Genomic DNA, 15610 nt, shown 5'->3' on the forward strand with positions numbered 1-15610 from the left:
ATCACAGTGGTTCTCAACAGAAAGTAATTTGGCCCCCCCCCCCAGGGTTATGTGACGATGTCTAGAGACAGTTTTGCTTGTCACACCTGGGGGGATGTTACTGGCCTCTAGTGGGTAGAGGGCAGAGGTGCTTCTAAACATCTACAAAGCACAGACAGGTCCCGCACCATCATATAAACATGTTTGAAGAAATGATTCCATGTCTAAACTTTTGATTACCACCAGATTAGAGCGCTTTTATAGGTAAAGCAATGAAAATGTATAACAGTATTTTGCAAGTAAAGGAAGACAGGTTCAATTATTAATTCCAAATTTGAATTAATTGATTTTTCTTATTTTTGGGGGGTAGCAACGATTGTGTTAAATGAACTCAACTGGACGAGCGCCTTAGATGAAGTTTTCAAGAAAAATCGGGAGGAAGATCCTTCACTGTTGTGGCAGGTGTTTGGCAGTGCCACAGGCCTGGCACGATATTATCCAGGTAAGTGCTTAGTGATCAGGAGGTACCAAATAAAACTGTAAGTACCGGACTTCATTCTTCTTGAACACTCTGTTACTTTCTCTTACTTGGTAAAAGATGGTTATCACACTACTATTAAAAGGAAAGAGTATTCCTCCTTCCTTGGCTCTGTATCTACCAAAATTATTTTAAACCAAAACACCTGAGAAGCAGCTGGCCCATGGAATCAGGTGGGCTGCAGTGAGACCGTGGACAGGTATCTATGGACCGGGAACAGGAGGTTATCATGAATCCTAAAACAATTCTAAGGGTCCAGCTGCATAGCATGGACCGTGAGTCACAGTAGAGAACTGCATAGAATTTTTAGAAACTAATTAAAATATTTCTTTCCAGATTTCAAGTCTTTGCTTTTATGTGAAAGGTACTGATGCTTTTCCTTAATCACTGAATGTGGATTTGTTAAATGAAATGAATATATTTTACAAATTAACATGAATAAACTCTTTTGTAATATCCTTTATTCTTATAAAAAAAGGATAAGGAGAAGTAAGTTTATAATGAAAATGAAATATTAATCACTAGATCCCAAGAACCTATTAAAAACATTTTAAATGAAATGTCTGTTGGTATTTTTAACTTCTCCACCTTTCAGAACAGGATGACAAGCAAAAATGCATTAACTTTCTCAAAGTGTGACCTGAGTTATGGGATACATGCTAGGTAATTTGGCTTTAAACAGCTACAATATATATGAGAATTTTTTTTTCAGACTTGAGTTTTCTAAACATTTAAAAAATAGTTATTAACAATAAAGGTCACAACAGTGAAAAGGGGGTGAAATAGAAATTAGATAATGTCTATCTTTGTATGGCAATAGCAGTGAATAAAAGTATGTGGGCATTATCAGACTAAACAGCACTCAAATTAGGTAATGATATATAACTTCTTGCAACAAGTGCCAGATGGTAAGATCATTGACAGTTATTTTTCTGCAGAAATCCAATGGAATACGAAAGGCCTACTCTGTATTTCAATGTGGAAAAAATCATGAGTTAGAAAAATATTAATGTTAATATCTGATGTCGAGAAAATATTACCACGTAGGTTATCATAATAGTGGAATTTTCTACTTACAGAAATATTCAGTACAATACAACACTTCTAAAATACTCTTGTTATTAATATGCTAAATACCATATAGCAGGAATTTGAAAATTTTTGTATGTAATATAAAGAAAAAAAGTATTATTACTCATGTACATAGTAAACCTAATATAATAAACTTTAAAGTTATAGCAGGTCTTTTAAAATTTTATTTTATTTTTTAAATTTTTTTATTTTTGGCTGTGTTGGGTCTTTGTTGCTGTGTGCGGGCTTTCTCTAGTTGCGGCGAGCAGGCTTCTCATTGTAGTAGCTTCTCTTGTTGTGGAGCACGGGCTCTACGCACTTGGCTTTAGTTGTTGCAGCACACGGGCTCAGTAGTTGTGGCTTGCGGGCTCTAGAGCACAGGCTCAGTATTTGTGGCGCACGGGCTTAGTTGCTCCACGGCATGTGGGCTCTTCCTGGACCAAGGCTCAAACCTCTGTTCCCTGCACTGGCAGGCAGATTCTTAACCACTGCACCACCAGGGAAGTCCCTATAGAAGGTCTTATAAGACATTTATAAGTACAATAAAAAAAAATACACAAGTAATAACAATAATACATGAATATAATTATATTTATCAATAACTTATTGCATTATGTAGCTTTTAAGTCTTTTAAAATATATTACCTCAATACAAAATTCCATATATATGCAGTTGAAGGAAGGAGAAAAAATAAGAGAAAATTAGGATAATGAGGAGAAACGAAGAGCCCAGTACTAGAGGGAAATTGATGATGCCATGAATAAAAGAAAGACACATAAGGATTATGAGAGAGAAATAGGAATGGGAGTGGGAGGGAAGATTGTATAAGAAAGGGGAGAGAGAACATTGGGGTCAAGAGGCAGAAGGAAAGATAGATCATATTTTGCACATTTCAAAGATGGCTCTTTTTAGAAATAGCAATTTGTAAACATACCAATAAATCATCTTTTATGTTTTTTCTTTTAAATGCTAATTGAGGGATTATGGCTTTAATTTTTTTTAGACCCTAATCATATATTTCCTAATACGTTGACATTTGTCCATTTTTACCTTGGGAAAGATCTTTAAAGGTTTAATTTAGCTGAATTCATGTGGTCCCCCCAGGACATTAGCTGTGGAAGCAACGCTGGGCTCTTCTGTGATGTCTTGTTTTTCAGCAAGTGTTTGACAGACAAGCTGACTCACCAAATGATCTCCGAGCCCCTGTAATGGCTCTCTTGACTGCTATGAAACACAACCCTCAATGAAATTTCAGTTTTAGTGAGTCTGTTGCTGAGTTGCTCTTTTTATTTTATTTTTAAATTATTTTTTGACATACAAAAAGCTGTACATAGTTAATGTATATAACTTGATGAGTTTGGAGATAAGTATACATTGGTGATACCACCACCACAATCAATGCCATAAAGCCTATCTTCCATCTGTATAAGTTTCCTCCCACCCTCTTATTTATTATTATATGTTTTGTGATAAGAACACTTAACATAAGACCTACCCTGTGCAGGGAGATGAGCAGCCAGGATGGCTGTTCTCTTGCCCTCGGTCCATCCCCTGCTCAACTAGTCCCTGCTTCACCTACACCCTACTCACCTGACTGACCTTCCCTCTTAATAACACAGCCTAATCAGTAAATGCCTACTTACTTGCCACCAGCCCCAACTTATGACTGTTCTAAGCTTTAGATCAGAACATCGCCACCTGATAGATTACCAAAGGGGCAGTGAGGGGCATGCTTCTCTGCTGGTTTCCCTGGTAACCGATGAGCCAACTAGACGTCAGTGTCAGTTCTCCTTGTAACTGGGAACCTCCCCTCCCCACGTCCCCTCCCCACCTCCACTCCTGTCAAAGCCTGCTGCCATGTTCTGCCCGCCAGCAGCTGTACACGATGGGGTGTCACTCCAGGACCTTGTTTCAGACCCATAAGCTCCCCCATCCATTAAACCATTGACGTCTCTGTCACTGACTCTAGGCTCTTTCTTCTTGCAGCTGAGAGAGTACAGGGCTTGCAGGCCTGTGGGTTGCAGCCCTACATACCCTTTTAGCAAAATTTTAAGTGCACAATACAGTATTGTTACTTACAGGCTCTATGCTATACAGAAGATCTCTAGGGCTTATTCATTTTTTATAACCGAAGCTTTGTACCCTTTGACCGATACCTCCTTATTTCCCGCTTTCCCCAGCCCCTGGCAACCACCATTCTACTCTGCTTCTATAAGTTCGACTATTTTAGATCCCTCATAAAAGTGATATCATGTAGTACTTGTCCTTCTGTGTCTGCTTATTTTATTTAGCGTAATATTCTCCAGGCTCATTCATGTTGTCACATGTGGCAGGATTTCCTCTTTTTTAAAGCTGAATGAGTGCTCTTTATGGTAATAATGCTGTAATAGAACCAAATCTCTTTAGCAAAGACACTAAGACAATATTATAATTAAAGGTAGACCACTATATTTCTTTTTATGCTAAGACGTGTTTTCAGCACATTTCACACTTCTTTCAGGTTTAAAGACTTTTTACAGTGAAGTGATTTTTAAAAAATTTCTCGGTAAGCCATACTTTCCTCTCTGATTTTAACCTTGCCATTTTGATACCAGCCAAATTAACGTAGAACAGCTCATCCCTGATTACTGTCTGTTAAAGCAAATATGAAAATAGCCTTTAAATATTGTTAATTATCTTAATTGTGAGTGGAAATAGAATAAATGTTACTTAATTGGATTTTCAAATAACAAGATTTGGGGCTCAGGCTAGAAGCTCCCTACTAGCTGTGAGGAACTGGGTGAGTCTCCTAAACTTTCTGAGCTTTAGTCATCAAATCTGAAAAATAGGAACACCAAGGCTTCAGTTTATCCTCTGAGGGTTGTGATCAATGAGATAATAGAAGGAAAAGTACTTTGGAAAATGCAAAACAGTAGACATTTTTACAAGAGTGAGTATCAACTAGAATAATTTTGCCTAAATCCAGATTTCTCTTCATGTGAGAAATTAAAAAACGTAATTGAGGGCTTCCCTGGTGGTGCAGTGGTTGAGAGTCCGCCTGCCGATGCAGGGGACACGGGTTCGTGCCCCGGTCCGGGAAGATCCCACATGCCGCGGAGCCGCTAGGCCCATGAGCCATGGCCGCTGAGCCTGCGCGTCGAGAGCCTGTGCTCCGCAACGGGAGAGGCCACAACAGTGAGAGGCCCGCATACCGCCAAAAAAAAAAAAAAAAAAAAAAAAAAAACTAGACAGATGACTAAGCAATAATACCTAGCAGTACCTCGACACAGTGGAGTTGGTCAGAAGATGTAGGTTTTAGATGATGACCTTGGTTAAGTCACCTCTCTGTAGGGTGGCTAGATAAAATAACGGATGCCCGGGCTTCCCTGGTGGCGCAGTGGCTGAGAGTCTGCCTGCTGATGCGGGGGACGCGGGTTCGTGCCCCGGTCCGGGAGGATCCCACGTGCCGCGGAGCGGCTGGGCCCGTGAGCCATGGCCGCTGGGCCTGCGCGTCCGGGGCCTGTGCTCCGCAGCGGGAGAGGCCACAACAGTGAGAGGCCCACATACCGCAAAAAATAATAATAATAATAAAAAAATAAAGGATGCTCAATTAAAATTCAGTTTCATATAGAGAAGAATTTTTTAGTGTAAGTATGCGATACTTGGGAAATATTTACATTCAAATGTGTGGTTTTTTAATCAAAATTCAACTTTAACGGGATGTCCTGTATTTCTTTTTCCTAAATTGGTTAACTTTATCTCTCAGGCTCTGAGTTTGTGAGAAAATATGAGAAATCAACTTCCCCACTACCTCACAGAATTGTGAGGATCAAACAATCTGTTTCATATATTAATGTTGGGTTGGCCAAAAAGTTCATTCAGGTTTTTCCATATCAACTTACAGAAAAACCCGAGCACGCTTTTTGGCCAACCCAATACAAATGTAGAATTTTGTAATTGTCATTTTTTTAATTCTGTAAACTACCTTTAAAAGATGTTGCCACATTATTGTAAATAAAGTGTTTTGTAGAAATTAGAATTCTCTGACTCACAATAGAGTCTAAAAAAATAGTCTTTGTCAGTGTTAAGATGCTACTTAGAACAGGGCTACGTGATGTGAGTGGCTTAAGCAGGTATATACCCAATAGCCTGGGTATAAATCCCGCTGCCATCAATTGAAGTGGTGGTAAGCTTTGGAAAACAGTCACAGACTTGAGCTGTGAAACGAGGATAAAATGGTTAAATTGTAGAATTGTTAAGAGGAAAAAGGAATGAAATATGTTTCTTATTTTCTAAAATGTGTAGGAGAAAGTCAGTGATGGTTAGCCACCCTCATGATTTCCATTTGTTAGGTTGTTTAAACTGCATGGAGACAACTACTGCTTCCATATAAGGAGGGCTCTAGAGCTGACATAATATAAAGGCACCTCTGCAGAGTGATTCTGAATAGCAGTTTGGTAATTAGTGGGAATTTGTACTCTAACATCTGTCCTTAGACTGAATATCAATAAATTGTCTGTTTTCTAATTTGGTTGATAATGTATGGAAATAAGCTATAAAAATGACTTGTATGTCTTTTTTCTTTTTTCCCCTCTTTCTCCTCTCCAAATTAGAAGGTAGGTAGGCTGGCTGTGTGATAATAGAAGGAACATTATACTGAGGGAAGAGAAGTTCTTGATTCGTATTAAAGCTGCCATCAGCATAGGTGTGTACTTCCGCTAAGTCATGTTCTATCTGTGAACCTATTTCTTCAGCAGTAATTTGGGATGATCGAAGAATGTGATTTCCAGGGCAGACACTATCTTTATTTACTTACGCATTTAGACCTTTAGCATTTGCTAAGTTCACAGTCTTTGTTCTGTAGGATGATAACTAGAGGGGCTTGCCTTAGCTATACAGCTTGTTTCATGGCAGAGTAAAGCTGGAACCCATGTCTGGTGACATCTTCATTGAATATGTGATGACTGGACAATCAGTTTCATTTATGAGTGCTTTCCTTTAGAAGCCCTTAATTGATTTATATAAATTTACCTTAATGCTAGTAAAACTGCTTTCAAGAGCTATCAACTTTGTGAATTTTTATGCATCATAGAAACGGTACATACAAACTAGGCATTTCATCTATTAGTGTCTCTTGAAATTGTACCAATTACTGTAGTAATTGGGATTGTAATCAGGACTTAGTGGCTTGTCAAAATGCCAATGTAGGCAGCTTACTCTTTTTAGATAATTAGTTGCACTTAAAAAAAAAGAAAAAAACTAAAAATTTCCTAAATTTCATATTACATTTTAAAAATATCTTATTAATCATTTGTTCTTTCTTCATCCTCCTTCATTTGTTCATTTCAAAAACGTGGGTTTACAGTACAGGAACCTAACATATGTTGAATTAGTTTTAAATATTCCTTAGGGAGACACTTCCTTGTTCTTATATCTGCTAGGATTTTGGTAGAAGAAAATGCAAAAGGACCTGTGTGCAAAGTATATAGAAGGACATATTTTTGCCATGCGGATAGCCAGTTGTTCTTGAGCTGCTTAACTCTTTTTTTTTTTTTTTTTTTGCGGTACGCGGGCCTCTCACTGTTGTGGCCTCTCCCGTTGCGGAGCACAGGCTCCGGACGCGCAGGCTCAACGGCCATGGCTCACAGGCCCAGCCGCTCCGCGGCATGTGGGAACTTCCCGGACCGGGACATGAACCCGTGTCGCCTGCATCGGCAGGCGGACTCTCAACCACTGCGCCACCAGGGAAGCCCCTCTTTTTGAAAATACTTTAAAAATGTTTTAAACAGCAAATAGCAGATGACAAAGTAGTCCAAAGAATCCTTTTTTGGTTATTTAAGAAGGGAGCATTTGATAGATTTCTGGTTGATTTGAAGAAAACAAGATAACAGTGGATCTTCAACATTTTGGGGCATTTATAAAAGAACTGCTTTCATTGATCAATTATCTTAAAAAAATACCTGTATTTTTGTTTTTTACTTTGATATTTGTGAATGGATACAAAGTTTAACTATAAATATGTTTAACTACATTTGTTGATTGCTGTATAAATATACTTTATGTTGAAATGATTACTTTATTGGTTTGTTTATGCTAATAATGATTAAAGTCCAGTGTATCAGTTAGGACTAGTATTAGCTACCAGTTAAAGAAAAGCCAGAACAATGGTGATTTCTACACTATGGAGGTTTGTTTCACACTCAAGTCAAAGAATATCAGTTACAGAGACCAGGACTGATAAGGAAGCTTCACATATAAGGGGTTGACAACTCCTGTCATTTCTCTGTCATCCTCTGAGTAAATTGTCTGCTGCAGTGTCCACCACTGTTGCTTGTGTTTTTTCTTAAGGGACTAAGAGTGGTATTCCCTCCCTTTTTAAGGCACTTTCTGGAAGTCATACAAAACCTTTCACGTGACATTGGCCAGAGTTTAGTGGTCTCATGGTCACAGTTAGCTTCAAGGCGCCATGTACACAGCTAAAAAGCACAAGCTATACCAAGGAGGAAGGGGAGAAGAGATATTGGGAGACAAAAAATCTCTGTCATGGTTCCTCTACTCTTTCTGTGAGTTTTGGCTTTTTTAGATTCTACCAATAAGTGATGTCATACAGTATTTGTCTTTCTGTCTGACTTAGCCCTCATAAAAGTGTATCAAAGCAACACATTGTACACCTTAAACTTACACAATGTTATATCTGAATTATAGCTCAATAAAAAAGGATAAAATGAGAAAAACATAAAAATGAATACATGAATTTAGTGACAGACATAGGATATAAGTTAAGATGACTAATTTTTTTTTTTTTTTTTTTCTTTGCGGTACGTGGGCCTCTCACTGTTGTGGCCTCTCCCGTTGCGGAGCACAGGCTCCGGACACGCAGACTCAACGGCCATGGCTCACGGGCCCAGCCGCTCTGCGGCATGTGGGATCCTCCCAGACCAGGGCACGAACCCGTGTCCCCTGCCTCGGCAGGCGGACCCCCAACCACTGTGCTACCAGGGAAGCCCTAAGATGACTAATTTTTAATTTGGATATGAGAATGCTTACTGAAATAAAATATCAGAAATATTTTTATTTGGGGACTAAAATGATGAGTTTGACTTAGAATAGTAAAATTTGATGTATTGACAGGAGAGTCCACAATAATTCTCTTTACATCCAAGCACAAGGTTTGTGCTCTGAATTACATGATTTGCTTTTCTATATACCATCAGTAAGTTGTGTTGTCTGAGGGACACATCTTATATATATACAAATTAATGTATTATTTTGAAATTCTCACATGATGCTGATTTACAGACGTATTTCTGTAGCCTTATTTTTGTTTCCTTTTACATAACCTCATCTCTTACCTGAGTCTGTCTTATTTTTCTCATGTAAGGGTTGCAGAGTTGCTAACTTTGCAATCAACTATGGATCCAGTCACACTTAAACTGATGAAATGATTTCACAGGTGAGAGCAGTTAAGTAGGATGCTAATATGAAAATGGAAGGTGCTCTTAATTTGATGGGGGATAACACTGTATATAAAATATGTGAATAAGTTTAGTTTAAAAGGTTTAGCTCTTTGTAACTTCTAAAATATCTCATTCTGTTCCTTTTTCTTTGATATAGTGCTAAATTTGTATACCTTATGCTGTCCATTTTTAGATGCATAGAACCATCTTTGATATGTAATTCATTTTATGTTCAGTATATTTTATTAAGAAAAATTAAAAACATTTTTGTCAAAAATTCAGACTTTTTAAGTACTTCTCTCAGATATACCAAATATAAAATTTCTAAGAAATATATCCTTACCCCATTATCTAAGAAGATTTACTGACATAAAAATAGGAAATTTGTTCCTGTCGAATCATTGTTTGTTTTTATAAATATGTCATTATCATCACCTAACTGGATTTACTTGCTTGCAAAAACAGAAAGCTTTTTCTCTGTTGGAGTTCACATTTTTCTCTATGTAGCACACATCTGCAATTATTTTCCAGTAAATCCTTCTCATCTTTTACTTCATAGAACGTAATGTGTTCAAGTTTATTTTTGAGCCACAGCTAATAACTACATATGGACCATCTAAATGATTAAGTCTTTGTGTACCATTTACTTTATGGAATATTTCACTTAACCACACAACTTGACCTTGTTATCTGTTACTTCTGTTGACAAACAAATATCCCTTGTTAAATGGAAATGTTTTACCTGGTCTATCTGACATCTACAGAATTACCAGAAAATCACTTTGTAATAAGTACTTTAATTTTTAAAACTATGATCATTTATCCTTGGCTTTAATACTGTGTATCTGTATGTGAGTTTCCAATACTTATTTTTCTATAAATTAGAGAAGTGTTCTGGACATATTACAGTGGAGATACCAAAGGTGCTCTCAAGGCAATATAACACTATCATTGAACTTCAAGTCTCATTGTTCAGAAACAGTATTAAAATCTAAAAAGAATCTGATTATGTCAATATAGTCAAGTGTGAGTTGGAAGGAAGAAAACTGATAAGAACAAGCAAAACTGCTGTTTCTGAAGAAATTGAGGTATCCTAAGGATTCAGATACCAGTAGGAGAGAATTTTGCTCTGGAGGAGCTCACAGGTAGATGAGACAGAAAAAATATAAAGACATAAACACACAATGCAAAGAGACATCTAATAAATTTATTAAAAAGTTATCTGGAGTTAACTTAGATTATCACTTCTCCAGTAAAATTAAACAGTCTGGAACTGTTCACTTAATTCCATTTGACTCACTTGCTGTGGCCTTGAGGCCATCCAAAAACTCTAAACCAGCCTACATTTTGAGTTTTGTCTCTTACTGTACAGTTAAACCTTCACCATGTACCCCAAATTGCCTTTTTTTTCCCCTTTTTAAACTCTTTAATTTCATTTTATTTTCTACAACCTGCCCCCCCCTTTTTCCTATCTCTATATGCTTTGATCCCAGACCCCCATTTCTGGTCATATGCATCTTATCCATCATTCAAAATAGAATACAGACATGTGAAGGCTTTCCTAAAAGCAATCTTTCTTTATTTTGTTCTCTCAGAGAACTTGGTTTTTATCTAGATGACAACAGCTATCAAATTTTTTCTTCCTTCAGAATTTATTTTCATATGCTCTTTTTTAAAAAACATAGCAATATAAGTAAGCGCAGGTAAAGAGGTATATAAATCTATATCTATACCTGTATCTATATCTATATCTAATGTGTGTGTGCGCGTGCCCCGTAGCACCTAAGGCAGAGCCTTGCATATAGTGAAGAATAGGGATTTGCTGAATTAAGCTAGATAAACAAGTCAGGATCATATCAGAGCTGAAAACAAGTTATCACAGTAGAACTTCAGAGAATCAGTTTCTAAATAAAATGAAACAAGGGGAAAAATGCAGATAGGAAACAGAGTTACCATTATCTGTGTCCCTGCCTATACACCTTTCCCATCCTGCCCTCTTCCTTCTGCCAGTATTCTCCGGGGGTTTCTGGGGTAACCTCTTGAAGTCAGTTTTTAGATTCCTAGGAAGTTTTTTGACTGTGTGACACCAGCCTGCATCATGGGGAGGGGGTAGGATGGGAAAATGGTATGAGGTTCCAAGCCCTAGTCATAAGACTATGCATTTACGTAGTTAAAATCTAAGCACATTTTATAGTAATCTATTATTTTAAAGTAGTTCCAGTGACTCAGTGATGCTGTTTTCAAATATCCACATATGGAGTACTTAGTATTGTGCCACCACTAGTTCTGAATGTTTACGTGTATAAATAATTGAATCTTAGCTGTAACCCTTGGAGGTGGAAACTGTTACCCCCGTTTTACTGGAAAAGGTTAAGTAACTTATCCAATGAAAATCTAGGTAGACTAGCTCTAAAACTTCTCTCTTAAGTGCGACACTAGGCTATTTCCAGTCAGAGAAGAAAATTTTGAAGGGAGAAGGGAATAGGCTCTTCTTACTAGCATTTACCCAGCTGGAATGACTGCCTTCAGCCTGTGGATCCCACTGGTGGTTCTACGCTGTAAAGCTTCAGTTGTTCAGGATTTGAAAACTTGATCTGGGAATGGTTATTGTTTGGGGACCAGTTACTGTTCAGAAACATATGTGTACCCTGAAATTCATCATTGATCCATGAAAGATAAGACAGTCATCACAACTGCCTACATTCTAGCAATACAAATATTATATAGCAATAAGCAGTTTCCTAGGGCCAAAATAATCCTCTCCTAAGAAGACAATATAAGAAAAAATAGTGAAATAGACTTCAAATATTCCATGAAGCTTTTGCCTCGTGCACTTTCTCCGAGCTTTAAAACTTGACTCGGGTCTATGTCACTGGGTACAGTTCTGACCTGTATCAGGCTATTAATTCAGTTCCATACACAATAGCTAGCACAACAGAGACTATAAATATTTCTCTCAGGTGGAACTCCTACTTAGTAGGTAAATCAGTTGGTTGGGGTAAGTCTGGTCCATGAGGTTTCCAGAGACTGAGGGTTCCATCTATCTGCCATTCCTTAGGTTGTTGCCCTCATCTGTAGGATCAAAACTGGATCAATACTACTACATCCACAGTTGAGGCCAAAAGTAAAGGGGAAAAAACTGGAAGGCAAGCAGCATGACCCCCAAATTGTACATGTGTCACTTCTGCTCACATGCTATTGACTAAAATTTTATAACATGACCCCACCTTGGCAAAAGAGACTGAGAAGTACAGTTTCTTGTGGGCAGCCAACTAAAACTTTAGGGTTACTTTTACCAGAAGGAAAAACAAAAGTGTATTTTGAAGGCCTGTCACAGTCTGTTCCTCTGGGAGTGTAAGTATCTGTGCACACTTTCCCATACATAGAACATACTCACTTCCTTTCCACAGGAGATGTTCCAAAGTCCCAACAAGTTGGTACCTTCAGCTCAAAATTCAGGATCTCCAGGTCACATGCAATTCTCTCCATCATGCGGATATGACTTTTCCTAATTTGGCTACCTAACAACGCAGCAGAATACCCGTTACTTACTCTGCCCTATTCCCATCACTGACCAGATATCTAATAGGCAATGGTGCTGTCTTCTGGATGACAATAAAAACTTCCATATGGAGAAAGTGAGAGGGAAAAAGAGAGCAATCACTGGTCCATGATATGTATCATAATCCTCCAGGCAAGGAAATATAAAAACCTCCTACTCCTGCATAAAGTTTCTTGGTTAGCCCATCTGACGGTTCCCGGTAGTGTTCTGTGGTTGCAACTCTCTTGTCTGTAACCCTTTCAAGCACATGTGAAGGGGCGTGCTTGGGGTTTCTGGTGCAGGTTTAGAGCTCAAAAACTGCTTTAGGGTTCACAACAGTTGCAGGATTTCTGCAGACTAGGTTTGTGCTTTCTTTGGTAACACAAATATCAGTGACAACACGTGGTTGGCTTCCAATTTTTTTCTTCTAGCGAGTTTCTTGTGCAAGCAACCCCAGCCCTAGGATTTAGTCTAGAAGTCATTCTTAAGCTCAACGTGCTATACATTTACTGGGTTCTGTATTTAGCCCTTTCTTATCTCTCTCATCTTAAAGGTGGCTTACTTGACAACATTGCTGAGAACAGAACATAGTAGTGGACATTATTCATCTTTACGTTGTCTATCTGTACCTGTGGCAGAGGCTGCTGGCTGTCTACGAAAGTTCTGTCCTCCCGTTCTAGCCTAATGTTTTGCTTTTGGGCATGACTGCCTAGCCAGGACCACTCTTGCATCTGTGTAGGACCATGTGACTAGTTCTTACCAGCAGAATATGAGTGAAAGTGAAATATGTGTCACTTCAAATCTGAGGTTGTTAGGACTTGGTTGTTCCTTCTCCTTGGAACTTCCTGCCTCCCTCTGTCAGCTGCATGTCACTGTCCTAGGTGACCTTGGAAACCAAGCATTGAGGAATGCAAAAGCTGCACCAGCTACAGGTCTCTGAATACCTGTTTGGAGCAGAATCTATGCCTTGTGACTAGTAGTATCTAACTTAATCTGCTCGATGAGACAGAAATAATCTTTACTGTGCAGAAACAGAAGATTTGAGATTGCTCAAGTCACTTTGTGTTACCATAGCTAATACAGAATTCTCTTTCTATGTTTAGGGTTTCCTAGGTTAAAAGTTTTATTGGGGAGCAGAGCCTATCTGCTGCCTCAAAATCTGAAGAGGACAGCTATTTGCTTTCCAAGAGGCACTGACACCTTGACATGTGTACATAACCCTCACTCTGTTATGTACCTGACCCTTGATGGGGGAGCCATGATGCAAATAAATTAAGGACTGTGTAGAATCCATACTGAGATGGTAGTAGTTGCTCAGCAACATTCAGATTCCAGGAAATTTTGTGAGCTGTGCAGTACACATTTATTGAATTAATTTTTCCTTAGAAGAACAGTCCAAATTCATTATCTTGGCTAGCAATTCAGAACCATGACTAATACTTCATAGGAGATGATTGAGACAAGCCTAAAACAAATGATTCACATAACATAAATTAGATCCAGGCAGTAGAAACAGGGTTGGTTTTTATAGGCATTTTTGAGTATGTGAAATTTACTTTTTTTGTCTTTCCATGAGACTAAAAATTGAAGTCTTTTAGAATTAGAAAATGCATTTTAAGTTAATTGGAAATGCAATTAGATGTCATTTGAAATAGTGTTTCTACCAAGGGAATCAGCCCTCAATTCATCATTTTGTACTTTATTGTCTCCTAGCAGAAATTTAAAAAATTGATACTCTATTCTTTTTAGACCGTATTAACTAGAAAATGCCTCTACAATCTGCATACTTTCTCAAGAATATTTCAGTATCCTAAGTTAACGTACAGGTAAACACCTTTTTTAACTCCGTGGTTTGATACTGACATAGCACACCCTAAATGTCATGTGAAGTAGAAATGTCATCAGATAGATTTAGTCAGATACACCCACAGTTCATTTTTTGTCAGGAAAAAAAAGCATAAATGATCATTATCACCATTAATGATGGCATTCAGAAATGAGATGCCCACATTGTAGGCTGTCATTTCCACTCCTTTCTCCTGTCATTCCAAAATCTTACTGGAAAGCAAAAGGGACATTTAAAATGAGTGACATTTCACTTTTTACAGGGACTTGTAGAAGCGCCGATTTCCTTCCATGGAGCCTTTATTGTACCTCATTATGAAACTGATTATTTCAGGGAATTGCAGTGTATGGTTATTATCTGTTTTTACTATTTGACCTTCCATATTTCTGAGCCTATATATATAATGTACCATGTAAGTACCACAGTGGGATTTTACAACAAACTAATTAGTAATATCACAGAAGAAACTACATTATTTAATTTTAAAATAATATAAATAATTTAATGTAACCGAGGGATATTTCCTAATAGTAAATGTCTCAGCAGACTTCTAAGGGAACATTATTAATATTTTTAAATAGAAACCATCTAAGATTATAAAACATGTTAAAATGTAATGGTCTGGCTCCTACTGTAAATTATAGCCCTTTTTTCTGTCTTTAAAGAAATAAATTTTATAGAACATAGTAATATATATCACAGTTCATTTCAATTAGCAGTTATACTGAAAACAGATCCTAGGTGAATGTGCTCTGCAAAAAATTCAGAAATCTAATTTAAGCGTGACTTTCAAATTCCAATTTTTTGACCACTTTCAACTCATGATGGCAACTATTATATTGGCGGTGGTGATTAATCTCACTTCTCAACTCATCAAAACTCAACTGAGTCCAGTCAGGAGAGAGATAACACAATGTCTTGAACAGGAAAAGTTAATTTTTTTTTAAGGATAATTTTATTTTTTTTTAATTAAATTATTTATTTTTGGCTGTGTTGGGTCTTCGTTTCTGTGCGCAGGCTTTCTCTCATTGCGGCAAGCGGGAGCTACTCTTCGTTGTGATGCGCAGGCTTCTCACTGCGGTGGCTTCTCTTGTTGCGGAGCACGGGCTCTAGGCATGTGGGCTTCACTAGTTATGGCTCACGGGCTCAGTAGTTATGGCTCACGGGCTTAGTTGCTCCATGGCATGTGGAATCTTAC

At 37.9% G+C, this 15610-nt stretch overlaps 1 protein-coding gene across 6 annotated transcripts in view; it reads left to right on the plus strand.

The window, feature by feature from the left end:
• The window catches only part of CACNA2D1 (calcium voltage-gated channel auxiliary subunit alpha2delta 1), a 512068-nt gene that overhangs the window by 364964 nt on the left and 131494 nt on the right, over positions 1–15610 (plus strand). For all 6 annotated transcript variants that reach the window (XM_082661685.1, XM_082661687.1, XM_082661688.1 and 3 more), the window contains one exon: positions 350–481. In XM_082661685.1, coding sequence (XP_082517811.1) covers positions 350–481 — 132 coding nt within the window. The remainder of the gene's footprint in view (positions 1–349; positions 482–15610) is intronic.

The sequence above is a fragment of the Grampus griseus genome, assembly GCF_964374135.1.
Source record: "Grampus griseus genome assembly, chromosome: 9".
In the NCBI taxonomy this organism is placed as follows: domain Eukaryota; kingdom Metazoa; phylum Chordata; class Mammalia; order Artiodactyla; family Delphinidae; genus Grampus; species Grampus griseus.